The sequence below is a fragment of the Anolis carolinensis genome, chromosome 1, assembly GCF_035594765.1.
Source record: "Anolis carolinensis isolate JA03-04 chromosome 1, rAnoCar3.1.pri, whole genome shotgun sequence".
NCBI classification, from domain to species: Eukaryota; Metazoa; Chordata; class Lepidosauria; order Squamata; family Dactyloidae; genus Anolis; species Anolis carolinensis.
Genome location: NC_085841.1, coordinates 312,871,919 through 312,886,709, shown reverse-complemented (window position 1 = coordinate 312,886,709; position 14,791 = coordinate 312,871,919). Strand labels below are relative to the sequence as shown.

Below are 14,791 nucleotides of genomic sequence, written 5' to 3'. Positions count from 1 at the left end.
TAGAAATTGAAATAACCCCAGGAGCAAACTTACCAAAACCAAAAGTGTATCCCATGTCTGTGCAGGAGAAGGAGGAATTGAGGAAATATATTGATAAAAACCTGGCGCGAGGCTTCATTAAGCCATCCAATTCTCCTCTCGGGGCCCCAGTGTTATTTAGGAGAAAGAAAGACAACTCCCTAAGATTGTGCATTGATTATCGAAATTTAAATGCAATTACTAAGGACAATAAATACCCTATGCCCTTAGTAAAGGATTTAATTACCGTATTGAAGAAAGGGAGCATATTTACTAAACTGGATTTAATTGAAGCATATCATAAATTAAGAATCAAACCGGAGGATACTTGGAAAACTGCATTTTCCTGCGCATTCGGCCATTTTGAATATAAAATTTTGCCTTTCGGACTAAAAAACGGAGGCGGTTGCTTTATGCAGCTTATAAATGAAATACTACACCCATTGTTGTACAGAGGGGTATTCATATTCCTTGATGATATCTTGATTGTGAGCGAAGATAAGGAAAAGCACGTGAAATTGGTCCGGGAAGTGTTGCAGAGACTAAGAGAAGCAAAGCTGTACGCAAAACTGTCCAAATGTGAATTTAATAAAACTCAAATTGACTTTCTGGGGTATCGGATATCTCCAGAAGGGTTAGCTATGGATCCAGCTAAAGTGTCAGATGTAAAAGAATGGGGAGTGCCTCAAACAAGGAGGCAATTGCAATCATTTCTGGGGTTTGCAAATTTTTATAGATCCTTCATAAAAGGCTTCGCGCAAATAACCGCACCCCTTACTGAACTTTTAAAAACAAAAGGGAAAGGGGAGACAGCAAAAGTAAAAGCTCCTGGCGCCAAACTGAGTTGGACGCCAGAATGCCAAAAGGCATTTGAAACCCTAAAAGAATGCTTCACAGAAGGACCCATCCTAAAACATCCCGATATCAGAAGCCCTTTCATAATCCATTGCGATGCCTCAGACTGTGCGTACGGGGCAGTACTATTGCAAAAAGATCAAAATGGGAACTTAAAACCCTGTGGATATTTGTCCCGGAAGTTCAACGAAACTGAAAAATGTTGGCCAATATGGGAAAAAGAGGCATTAGCCATATTAAAAGCCTTAGAATGCTGGCGACACTTCCTCGAAGGAAGCGGAATCCCATTTGAAATTTGGTCTGACCATAAGAACCTCCAGTATTTAAAGTCTCCTCGAAAATTGTCCCCCAAACAAATTAGATGGGCGCAATACTTCAGCAGGTTCGATTTCCAATTAAAATTTTTTCAAGGGAAGCAGAATGTCTTGGCAGATGCTCTTTCACGCATGCCTCAACACGTAGGCATAACCACAGCAAAAGAGGGGACAATATTCTCTGATAAACAATGGGGCTTAGCTGTCAGGACAAGAGCGCAAACCCAAAAGGAGAACACGGCTATTGTTGAACTCGACGGGGAAGATAATTGGGGAAATGAACTGAAACAGTCTTATGAAGGAGATCAGTGGATCGCATCCAACGCAGAAAAGGGGGAGCAGAAGGGAGGATTTTGGTTTGTTAACAAGAAACTGTATATTCCAGCAATATTAAGGATTAAGATTTTGCATCGTTTTCACAATAACCAGAGCGCTGGTCATACAGGAATTACAAAAACAACGAAGGCAATAGCAAAACATTGTTGGTGGCCAGGAATGAGGAAGGACATAAAGAATCATGTTGTTCAATGTGATGATTGTGCCAGAAATAAATCGAGAGGAGGGAAGCCTATGGGATTATTACAAACAGTAGCGGAACCTACCAGACCTTGGGAATGTGTAGCTATGGACTTTGTGGGGGAACTGCCGGTTAGCAAAGGACATCGTTATATTTGGACAGTATTAGACCTGTTTTCTAAACAGGCCCACTTTATAGCACTGACGAAACTACCATCGGCCGAGAAACTAGCTGAATTGTACATAAACCATATTTACAAACTGCATGGATGTCCCAGTAGAGTGGTCAGTGACAGAGGAGTACAATTCACAGCAAAATTTTGGGAAAAATTCTTGGAAATGCTAGGAGCAGAAAGGAGTCTAAGTTCTGCTTTTCACCCCATGACAAACGGGGCAGTAGAACGTACTCAGCAGACACTTGGGCAGTTCCTTCGAATGTACTCTAACATGAGACAAAATGACTGGTCTAGATGGTTGGCTTTTGCAGAACTAGCTTTTAATTCGACTATACATTCAGCAACAAATAAAACCCCCTTTGAAGTAGTTTACGGGTATGAAATACAGCCTTTGCCCCAGTTGCCAAGATGGACAGAGAATGAGGAAACAGAGGCAGGAAAATGGAAAACACAAATGCTAGAATGCTGGAGTCAAGTGACTGCATCCTTAAAGGAAGCGCACAAAAAGTATAAAGCGTTCGCAGACAGAAAGAGGGTGGAAGGCGATAAATTGGATAAAGGAGATCTAGTATGGTTAAGTACCCAAAACATCAAATTGGGGCTACCTTCGAGAAAATTGGGCCCCAAATATATTGGACCATTCAGAATACAGGGTGTTATCAATGAAGTAACTTTCCAGTTGGCATTGCCAAAAAGTTTAGGGAAAATACACCCAGTATTCCATCGCAGCTTACTGAAAAAGTATATGGGGACTTTGGACAAAATGGACACATAGAGTTATTGTTTGATTTGTTTCAGGACTATGATGAAAGAAGAACCGGAGAGGAGGACGAAGAAAACGAGGGCGCCATGTCATGGAGCCAAATCCCAGGGCTGGATTTCCAAGCCCTGAATCTGGCTTCATAACATAAAACAACCCTGCAAGCACCTGGCGGGAGAAGATAAAATGAGCCTGGGAACTCAGGGTTGAAAGTATAAACAATTATAATTGATGTAGTGTGTGGGAATGGTAGTAATGTGATCCAGAGGGTGGGGTTTGATGATGATATTTGCGTGTACTATTACGTTGCATCAGAAGTGATAAAATTGAATGTATGTAAACATTAGGTCATTCTCGACTTTTCCAAAGTCATGTATTCTTCAATAAAGATTGGATTTGAGAGCAGCTATCTTTGATCTGCGTTCAGACTGGTCCTTTGAAGTGAGCCTGACAGCCTAGTCATTCTAGTAAATTGATAAAATGTTGGATTGAGACTTTGAACATCTGGGTTTAGTCCCTAGTCAACTAGGAGACAGAGAGGATTTTCTCTTTCAGATATGTTGTGAAGATATATTTGGGAGAAAGAGAAGCCATGTATCAGTTCACCAAAGCAAAAGCCCTGCCCAATGTTTTTTAAAATGCAACCAATTCATTACAGGTTTTTCCACCATATTTTTAATTGCATAACACCATGTAACACATTTTTTAAAAAATCTGTTCCTGGTTTGAAAGTGTTATTTTCTGTTTAATTGTGTGGTACTTACTGTGAAAGCAGTTGTTATATTCCAGAAACTTTGTTTTTGTGGCTGCCACAAACTATGTTGAATTGGTTGAGACTCTATGAGATATTCATTCTGAAACTATAGCAAAATGTGCTGCATTATTATTCATAAACCTTTTCCAGGTTTTTATGATAGGACCAATTAGGAAATGACATTTATAACCCAGGAACAAAAATAGTGCTACATAGCGTAATTGATCTTTTGAGATGCTAAGTACCATCTATATATAATCTTGCATGTATTCTCCTTTATCTTGGATGATGCCAAATTTGAAGTTTTTCATAAGTGAAAAGTTCTGCCAAAGTCTTCCTTGTACTGTACAATGCAATTTGTGTCTCTGATGTGAGGTGGGGAGTTGCTGCTAACTGTGAGAGAAATAAGGTTGAACACTGTGAAAGCCATCCTCTGCATGGCTATCAGCCTCCTCCCAGTAGACTCAAGGAAAAGCTTCATGAGAACCAACACTCCTCTTAATGTTCCCCCTGCAACAGTAAGAATATTCCTCTGGGCAGCTAAACCAGGAAATCCCAAATGGATGCCCCCCTCCCCACAAGGGTCCTCCTCCAGGGGCAAACCAAGAATGGGCAACTTGGAAGTCCCTGAACAGACTCAGAAGCGGCGTGGGCAGATCAAAAGGCAACCTGGCTAAATGGCACTATCTAAAAGAATCCTCCACCTTGTGCGACTGTGGAGCAACAAACAGCTCAGCATCTGTATGCTTGCCCACAATGCCCTATCTCATGTAAAGAGGAAGAATTTTGAAAGCTACAGACACTGTGGTTGCTGTTGCCTGTTTTTGTTCTGTTTTTGCTGTTCTATTTTTTATCAGATTTATACTTATTTATGCAATGCTTTTGACATGAAATAAATAAAAATTGCCTCTCTGCCAAACTATGTATTGCCTTTTGTACATGCAACTCTCTCTCTCTCTCTCTCTCTCTCTCTCTCTCTCTCTCTCTCTCTCTCTCTCTCTCTCTCTCTCTCTCTCTCTATATATATATATATATATATATATATATATATTCTTAGTTTGGGATTGCCCTGTTTGTCTATTCTATTTTTATAGCATTTTTACTCTTTAGCCATACATAGTCTTTAGGTGTATGCCTCCCCCAGCACCTTAATGGGACAATAGTCCCTGGTACCTCTTTCTTAATTTGTACCGTACAAAACTGTTTGCACTTTTCTGGCCCACTACCTCTTTTAGGAGCCAACCTAGGATTTTATCAAAGTGTGCTTACTGTTTATTGGTATATGTGATTTTATTTGCTTTATTGTTGAGTTTTATATTGCTTGTTGCCTGGGCTTGGCCCCATGTAAGCCGCCCCGAGTCCCCTTGGGGAAATGGGGCAGGGTATAAAAATAAAATTATTATTATTATTATTATTATTATTATTATTATTATTATTATTATTATTATTATTATTATCATCATCATCATCATATGTTCCTTATTCAAAAGCAAATGTGTCCCTCATATGCAGTCCTGGGTCACACTGGGAGAAAGGCAACGGTTTAAAGGTCCCTCCTTTGCTAGCTAGAGTCCAGATCTGAATTGGGACATTTATACACACTTTTGAAAAAGCAAAACAAAAAACATAGCTGCATACTGTATGTTTGCAAATTAGTGTGCAGTTTGGTTCTCTGGCTCAGCTTATGAGAAAGTGTCAGAGAATTTTAGCAATTTTTATTTGTAGGCTGGAAGTGGGTTGGATACTCTCAGAAGCCCTAGCCAGCTTGTCCAATGGCCAGGAATTCTGGGAGCTGAAGTCCAAAATACCTGGAGGGCCATAAATTTGATACCACTGCTCTAAAGGCACCAGATCACATATGATCTTGGAAGATAAGCAGTATTAGCTCTGGTTACTACCTGGATGGGACACTGCCAATGAATACCAAATGTTGTAGGCTATATTTCAGAGCAAGGAAATGGCAAACCATATTTGAATATCCCTTGAAAATCTTAGTAAATTCTGAAGCCACCATAAATCTACAAGTGACTTGAAGGTAGTAAAATACATAAACAAAGTGTATGGGCAGGCCTTGGAAACTTTGCACTATAACCACAAGAATATCTCACTACATTTTACATAATAATCTCTAGAATATCTGCTTCTGATTCTGAGAGCTATAGTTTGAAGATAGGATAATTGTTCAGGCTTTGGTTCTGCTCAAGATCTAATATGAGGTAGCTATTAGGCCCCATCTACACTGCCATATAATGCAGTTTAATGGTACTAAACTGCATTATATGAGTCTAATATACTGACCATGTAATGCAGTTTCAAACTGCATTATATGACAGTGTAGATGCAGCCTCAGTTGCCCATAAGCAGTTGCAGTGTAGATGCAGCCTCAGTTGCCCCTTGTACTAGCAAAGTATTACACGTGTTTGGGAATCTGTGAGTCTCTGAATAAGAATCTCTATTTCAATTAGCACATTTCAGTTTATGCTGGGATATTTCAAGTGCTTTATGTCACTTTATTATAGTGTATTTACTGACGTCACTAACACTTTTTCTAAACATAATCTTAGAAACAATGCCATGCATTTCAAGAGCTGGAAACTTGCTGAAATAAACCGATTAGTCTTAAAGGAGCCATAAGACTCCTTTCCTTTTAAATACTGGAACAAGCAAGCATAACCATCTCTCTCACAACTACTTTCAAACACCTCTTATTATCCCAGGTAGGCTAGCAATGCTTAAATATAAGAAACAGCAGCACAATCCTATACACCACTTCTCAGAAGCAATTCTCACTTGCGAGGTTCATCTACACTGTAGAATTAATGCCACCAGTTTTAAGTGTCATGGCTCAATGCTATGGAATCCTGGGAGCTGTAGTGTGGTGAGGCACCACTACTCTGTCAAATAAGGTTGAAGTCCTTGCAAAATGGTAACGCCCAGGATTCTATATCACTGAGCTATGGCAGTTAAACTTGTGGCAAACTACATTAATTCTACAGTGTGGTTAAACTGAGTTAAACACAATTTACAACCACTTTGAATGCCATGGGTTCATCCTTTGGTATCCTATGAATAGCTAATTCAGTTAATCAGGGATTTTCAAACTCTAATATTTCAGGCATTTTGGACTTCAACTCAGACACCATGGCCAATGACAGGGATTCTGGGAGTTGAAGTCCATAGAGTTTTTTTTGGAAACTCTGCTGAGTGAGCACTGGACCTCCCTGGTAGACAATTCTTAGGCCTTCACTGTATTATGTAGTTAAAAACCTGAAGAATTCAAGTAAGTTTGAACTGCTACAGTGGATTAAAGATAGATTCCTAGGGTCTCCCTCCGTGTCCAGATGCAAGGGAGTATCTGTAGAATATCTGTAACTGGCTTGTCTCAATGCTATGGAATCCTTGGAGTTGTAGCTTTACAAAGCCTTAGGCCTCCTCTACCAAAGGGGACTGGTGCGTCACCAAAACTACAAAGCCCAAGAGCCATGGCAGGTAAAATGATGTCAAACTGCATCAATTCTACTGTGTAACTGAAGTCATGTGTCACTGTGGCCAGATCGGACATCTCAAGGAACAGGTGTAGCTGGCGTACAAGTGCATTCGTAAACAGTACTACAACCTAGCTTCCAGTATAATTTCTAGTATTCCCTAGTACTGAGCTATGGCAGTTATACTGATGTCACACCATGTTAATTTATCATCACAATAGGCTTGCTTTCTGTTTCCCTGGAGACTAGGACTGGGGGCAATGGGTTCATATTGTAGGAAAGGAGATTCCACATGAACATTAGGAGGAACTTCCTGGCCGTGAGAGCTGCTCAACAGTGGAACTCTCTGCCTCAGAGTGTGCTGGAAGCTCCTTCCTTGGAAGCTTTTAAACAGAGGCTAGATGGCCATTTGTTGGGGATGTTTTGATTGTGCTATTCTTGGATGGCGCATATGCTCTCTTCCAACTCTATGATTCTGTAATAGCCAGTCAAGATAGCATATATGCCTTGCTGCTTTCATAATAGCTAATATATCATGTGATAGTGCTCCAACTCTCTCTGTATATATCTGTATGTGAAAACATGTGCTGAACTTTAAATCAGAAAAAAATAGTCCTGGTTCTGTGCCAGTGGTTTGAACATTGACTTTGGACTCGTGGAGACCAGGGAAACTCGTACATTGGGTGTGAATTCTCTTAAAACTCATAGGAAGGCAATGGTGAATCTTCTCAGAAGATTTTTTTAAAACCAAGAATACTATAATATAAGATTGCCATAAGTCAGAATCAATTTAGATGTATAGAGCAACAAAATTATGCTACTGACCCAATCCTTAAGCATTTGAATTATGACAGAGACCATACTTTTATATTATTCTATAGGTACACAAACAGAGCAGTTAATTATACTGATATGAAAACCAGTCAATTTTAATTTGTATTTTATCAGTGAATTTTAACCTGAATTTCAACTGTGTGTATCCTGTAACATGTATTTTAAAAGTCTTGTGTTTTGTGTCTCTGTTTTAATCCTGTTGTACCTTGTCTCAAGTTGCAAGGCGAGGTGGGTAATAAATTTATTACGATTATAATTATCAACAATTCCGAAAAGTAAATCATGTTGACCATGTAACATTCCAAAAGGCATTTCAAAGAGAAGACTGCCTTGTCATCAGTATGCCCTGACTATTGCAAGGAGTGGCGCAATGGGTTCAACCGTTGTCAACTGCTGACCTAAAGATTGGGTTGCTGATCTGAAAGTTGCTGGTTCAAATCCATGAGACAGCTTCCATCTATCAGCTCTAGTTTGCAGGACATGAGAAAAGCCAGTAACGCATTTGGCATCCCCTGGGCAACAAATCTGTAGATGGGCAATTCTCTAACACCAGGAGTGACTTGCAATTAGCTTCTGGCACAATAAAAATTGCAATGAAGAAAAATAATAACAAAAAAAATGGAGGAAATAAATCACATGCGTCACCATTTCATTTTACGTGTCCCTGTGGATACTGGGCTACAACTCCCATGTTCCTCATCATTAGACATGACTAGAGGTGGTGGGCGTTGTGGTACAATAACATCTGGAAGACTGCAGTTTGTTCTGTTTAGTCAGGATAGTGGAGTTTGAATATAGACACAAGGCTTGTGGACAATTATGATGCCTGACTTTAAGATGTCTTTTAACCTTTCTGCAACCTCAGAGCCACAAGCGCTATTGGGTTGCAATTCCCATCATCCGCAGTCTGCATGGCTGATAATAATCAGAAGTTATCCCAGCATCTGGGAACTGGGTAAAAACTAAAGAGCCCTGACCAATAGGTATCTATATTCCAGATTCTTTGTCCATGGATTAAACAGACCTTTCAAGGCAGCCATAAGGTTGATGGGGCCCTGGATGAAAATGAGTTTGACACTCCTGAAATAAATGCAGAAAAAGGCATCTGCATCCTGAGGAGTGGGGTACACCCTTGTGCTGGCAGGACTGCTGACTTGAAGGGTGCCTGTTCCGTGGAGAGCAGGGATGAGCTCCCTCTATCACAGGCATAGGCAAACTTTGGCCCTCCAGGTGTTTTGGACTTCAACTCCCACAATTCCTAATAACCAGTAGGCAGTTAGGAATTGTGGGAATTGAAGTCCAAAACACCTGGAGGGCTGAAGTTTGCCCATGCCTGCTCTATCAGCTCCAGCTCCATAAGAAAAGCCTCCCACAAGGATGGTAAAAACATCAAAACATCTGGACATCCCTGGACAACTTCCTTGCAGATAGCCAATTCTTTCACACCAGAAGCAACATGCAGTTTCTCAAGTCGCTCATGACAGGGAAAAAAAAGATCTGCATCCTAAATGTGCCTGTTTCAGCTGGGGAGCCCCTGGTGGCATAGTGGGTTAAAGCCTTGCGACTTGAAGGTTGGATTGCTGACCTGAAGGCTGCCAGGTACGAATACCACCTGGGGAGAGCGCGGATGAGCTCCTTCTATCACAGGCATAGGCAGACTTTGGCCCTCCAGGTGTTTTGGACTTCAACTCCCACAATTCCTAACAACCAGTAGGCAGTTAGGAATTGTGGGAATTGAAGTCCAAAACACATGGAGGGTTGAAGTTTGCCCATGCCTGCTCTATCAGCTCCAGCTCCATGAGAAAAGCCTCCCACAATTATGGTAAAAACATCCGGGCGTCCCCTGGGTAACGTCCTTGCAGACGGCCAATTCTCTCACACCAGAAGCAACTTGCAGTTTCTGAAGTCGCTCCGGACACGGAAAAAAAGATCTGCATCCTAAATGTGCCTGTTTCAGCTGGGGAGCCCCTGATGGCATAGTGGGTTAAAGTCTTGTGACTTGAAGGTTGGGTTGCTGACCTGAAGGCTGCCAGGTTCGAATCCCACCCGGGGAGAGCGCGGATGAGCTCCCTCTATCAGCTCCAGCTCCATGTGGGGACATGAGAGAAGCCTCCTACAAGGATGGTAAAAAAATCAAAACATCCGGGCGTCCCTTGGATAACGTCCTTGCAGACGGCCAATTCTCTCACACCAGAAGCGACTTGCAGTTTCTCAAGTCGCTCCTGACACACAAAAAAAGGTTGGTTCTATAGAAGAAGGAGCCCCGGTGGCAAAGTGCGTTAAAGCACTGAGCTGCAGACCGAAAGGTCCCAGGTTCAAGCCCCGGGAGCGGCGTGAGCGGCCGCTGTTAGCTCCAGCTCCTGCCAACCTAGCAGTTCGAAAACGTGCCAATGTAAGTAGATCAATAGGTACCGCTCCGGCGGGAAGGTAACGACGCTCCATGCAGTCATGCCGGTCACATGACCTTGGAGGTGTCTACGAACAACGCCTGCTCTTCGGCTTAGAAATGGAGATGAGCACCACACCCCAGAGTCAGACATGACTGGACGTCAGGGGAAACCTTTACCTTTACCTATAGAAGACAGAATCGGGACAGTAGTTCAGCATTGAAGCCAATGCCCCGTGTTGTCTTGGGACTCTGACCGAGACCTAAGCGGCGTTTGGGGTTGTTCAACTTGGAGCGCTGTTTCCGGCCTCCCGCTCCCCTTCAGCCCCGGCTCTTTCCTCGCTACAACACGCCCCCCCCCCCCCCCCCCCCGCGCGCACTCTTCCCCGAGCGCTTTCTTCCCCGGCGGCTGAACTTTGTCCCTCCCCGAGAAGAGGTTGCAGCCCACTCGCGGAGGCGGAGCCAGCAACTTCCCCGGCGCTTCCTTCCCTGCCTGGATTGAGTGGAAAGAGAGAGAGAGAAAGGCGCGAGTGGGAAGAGAAGGAAAGCAAGGCAGCAAGGAAGGAGCCGGGGGTCTCCGGATCGCGGGTGGAAGCGAGAGTGCGTGTGCGTGCCGCGGAAGGAGGGCGGAGAGGGCGCCCCAGATGGGCCGGTGAGGGCGAGGAGGCGGGAGGGCCATGCCGGAGGGGAGAGCCGCCCTCGGGAAAGGGACTCTCTGAAATCCCGAGACGCCTCCCCCCCTCCCACCCCCATGGAGCGTGGCAGCGGGAACAGCCCGGACTCGAGCCGGGGCCAGCGGCTGAGCGTCGGGGAGCTGCGCTCGCTCTTCGAGGCGCGCTGCGTGGCCGCTGCCCAAGGCGCTCCGCTGCCCGAGGCGCCGCAGAAGGGCTGCCTGCGGCCCCGCAACGGGGTGCTCCCGCCGGTCATCCCGCAGCTGACGGTGACGCCGGAGGACGAGGAGGAAAGCGGCGGCAAGGGGGCCCCGCGGAGCCCCGTCGGAGGAGGAGGGTCCGGGCGAGGCGAGCCCGAGGGCGCCTGGCTGAGCACCGAGAGCGGCGCCCTCCTCCCCTCCGCGCGGCGCCTCTCCACCTCCTCGCTCTCCTCCACCGGCTCCTCCTCGCTCTTCGAGGACTCCGAGGACGACCTGCTCAGCGACACCGAGGGCAGGAGCCAGGGCATCGTCCACCTCGAGCACGGCGAGGAGACCCACCAGGTGAGCAGGCCTCACGGAGCCGGGCGGGGGGGGGGGGGGGAAGCGCCCCGACAGCTCGCCAGCCAGCCTCTGCTTCCCAGAGAAGCCTAGAGACTCTGGAGGGACCCAAAAGGACATCCAGTCCAACCTCATCCTGCCAGGCAGGAACAGTGGGTTCCAATCACAAGATAGAAGGTTCCACCTGAACTTAAGACCTGTTCAGCAGTGGAACTCACTCCCGTTGAGTGTGGTGGAAGCTCCTTCTTTGGAGGCTTTTAATCAGAGCCTCCGGTGGCGTAGTGGTTTAAAGCCTTGTAGCCAGGTTCAAATCCCGGCCACATGACCTTGGAGGTGTCTACGGACAACGCCGGCTCTTCGGCTTAGAAATAGAGATGAGCACCAATCCCCAGAGTCGGTCACAGCTGGACTTAACGTCAGGGGGAACCTTTACCTTTACCTAATTTGAAGGTTGGGTTGCTGACCTGAAGGCTGCCAGGTTCGAATCCCACCCGGGGAGAGTGCGGATGAGCTCCCTCTATCAGCTCCAGCTCCATGTGGGGATATGAGAGAAGCCTCCCACAAGGATGGTAAATACATCAAAACATCCGGGCGTCCCCTGGGTAATGTCCTCGTAGACGGCCAATTCTCTCACACCAGAAGCAACTTGCAGTTTCTCAAGTCGCTCTTGACACGAAAAATAAAATAAAATCAGAGGCTGGATGGCCATCTGACAGGGCTACTTTGATTGTGCTTTTCCTGTATGGCAGCGGGTTGGATTAGATGGCCAGTCTCTTCCAATTCTATGATCCTTAAGGAAAGGCAATGCCCAAATTTCTCAATACTCAGATGAATAAAAAAGGGGCAGCCTGTTGTTGAAGGCTTTCATGGCCAGAATCTCTGGTTTGCTGTGGGTTTCCCAGTCTGTATTGCCATGTTCCAGAAGCATTCTCTCCTGATGCTTCGTCCTCATCTATGGCAAGAAGAAAAACACGGATGCTATGCCTCATGCAATTGTCTTAGGTCAAAACCTAAACTTTGAATGTTATCTAGCTGTTAAAAAAGGTCTTCTTTATAAATATAACTCAGTCTTTTATGGCCCCTTGGCCTCTGCAGAGTCTTTGGCGTATGAGCAAATTGTTGGATTCCACCTCTCTGTATATAGGGAGACTCAATCAAAGAGAGCCCCATTCAGCTAGTTTTCTTCATGCTAGATAAAGTCTCTTCTGGAGATAAGACTGCCTCAATATGAAATGACACAAACTGGTTCTTCAGCCTCTTCACAGCCTGTGCAAAAACATGCAAGTGGGGTTTATATTCCTGTGGAAAGTCCAGGGTGGGAGAAAGAACTCTTGTCTGTTTGAGGCAAGTGTGAATGGTGCAATTGGCCACCTAGTTTAGCTTTGAGTTGCTTTGCAGCTTCAAAGTCTGACTGCTTCCTGCCTGGGGGAATCCTTTGTTGGGAGGTGTTAGCTGGCCCTGATTGATTCATGTCTGGAATTCCTCTGTTTTTTGCGTGTCGTTCTTTATTTCCTGTCCTGATTTTAGAGTTTTTAAATACTCGTAGCCAGATTTTGTTCATTTTCATGGTTTCCTCCTTTCTGTTGAAATTGTCCACATGCTTGTGGATTTCAGTGGCTTCTCTGTGTAATCTGACATGGTGGTTTTTAGAGTGGTCCAGCATTTCTGTAGACTCAAATAATACACGATGTCCAGGTTTTCCCCCTCAGCTTAAGCGGCTGAGGGGGGAAAAGGAAGGGACTTGAGGCTGTTAGGAATTGTGGGAGTTGAAGTCCAAAAAACCTGGAAGGCCCATATTTGCTCATTCTTGATCTGTGCTTTGGAAAGAATGAAAGCAATTTGACAGCACTCCCATGTGGCTCATAAAGACCCCAAGGGCCATCCAGTCTAACTCCATTCTGCCAGGCAGGTATATAGAATCAAAGCACTCCCATTCTTAGATGGCCACGCAGCCTTTGTCATCCAAGTCACTTGTTGCATCATATCTAATTAAGAAGCATGATGACTTCACCAGAACTAACTTTGCATACCTTTCAACATACCACAGATGGAAACTAGGGGCTTGTCTAAATTGGGACCTCCCCCAAAGAATCCTAAGTTAAATAAAACCAGACTCATGAAAACTCAGAATCTTGGAGTTGGAAGAGACCACAAGGGTCGTCCAGTCCAACCACCTGCCATGCAGGAACACCCAGTCAAAGCAGGGCAGGAAAAGGGGTGTCAAGCTGCACTAATTTTACAGCATTAATTAGAGAAGTTTGATACCATGTTGAATGCCTCACGTCCATTTTATGGCATCCTAGCAATTCAGGGATTGCCAGACTTTGGTCCTCCAGGTGTTTTTGGACTTCAACCCTCAGAAGCGTCACCTGCTGTGGCCAATGATTGGTGTTTGGGAGACACTGCAACCAGAGGATTCTCAATGCCTCAACATCAAACTTGGAATTCCAGGGTTCTGTAAGATAGGACTCGGACAGTTCAGATGAGTTTGTACTGCTGCAGTGGTATAAATAGATTCTATACCTCCCCTGCTGTGTTCAGTGGGTCTTACCCAAGCATGGGCAAACCTTGGCCTTCCAGGTGTTTTGGACTTCAACTCCCACAATTCCTAACAGCCTACCGGTAGTCCAAAACACCTGGAAGGCCAAGGTTTGCCTATGCCTGGTAGGTAAGTGCACTTGCTGTTGCATCTTTGCTGGAAAATAATTCTGTGTGCATTTAGAAAAGCATAAATACTACATATTTCAAGCAATGCATCATCATTTGATCATTTCATAGAATTCCAGCAGATTCTCAGGATGTGTAGGATGCATGGGGGTGGGAATTTATGAGTGGCTGTCACATGTGTCACTGAAATACTCAAGGGAAGGTCTGTCTGCATGACAAATACACCTTGCACAAGGTTTTAGGAATAGTGCTTTGTGGATCAGAATAACTTGCAAAGTGGCATTGAAGCCAGTTTAAGTGAGTAGAATATCAACACAATCCCACTTTGCACAGAACATGATGTGCAGTGTGATTATAGATACGTTACATAACCAGCGCTTTGGATTTCTATAGTGGTGCATCTACCCCACATTTCCCCCCACGTATTATCTCGGTGAAGATGTAACCAGCACTCTTTCCTTTTAAGTCAGAGGGTGCTTCCCCCCTCTTTGTGTAGCTGCAGCACCCACTCAGTTGGCCCCGAGTCCATGTTTTCAAAGACAGACGTGTAGTTATTGCTTCTTCCAATTATGTTTTCTTTATGCTTTGATACTTTGTGGGCCTCGCGTGCTGTTACTTCAATTTGAAGAGAGACTTGGAAGAGGCACAGGGGTTTATATTGAGTAGTTCCACTTACATAAATTGCTTCTACTTGTGTTTTATGCTCATTTACTAAAGGGAAATATGCCAATTTAGGAGCAGAGTTTTGGTCCAACCTAATTCTGATAATGGGCAGTTAATAAGCAATGGATGCATTGTAGTAGATTTGAAGAGCTC

At 44.5% G+C, this 14,791-nt stretch overlaps 1 protein-coding gene across 2 annotated transcripts in view; it reads left to right on the top strand.

Moving 5' to 3' along the window:
* The first annotated feature begins 10,542 nt into the window (after positions 1-10,542).
* Positions 10,543-14,791, top strand: part of itpka (inositol-trisphosphate 3-kinase A) — a 77,598-nt gene continuing 73,349 nt past the window's right edge. Inside the window, exon 1 of one of the 2 annotated variants that reach the window (XM_062968157.1) lies at positions 10,543-11,311. In XM_062968157.1, the coding sequence (XP_062824227.1) occupies positions 10,850-11,311 (462 nt within the window). In that variant the 5' untranslated portion in view covers positions 10,543-10,849. The remainder of the gene's footprint in view (positions 11,312-14,791) is intronic. The other variant, XM_062968156.1, reaches the window with a different exon arrangement.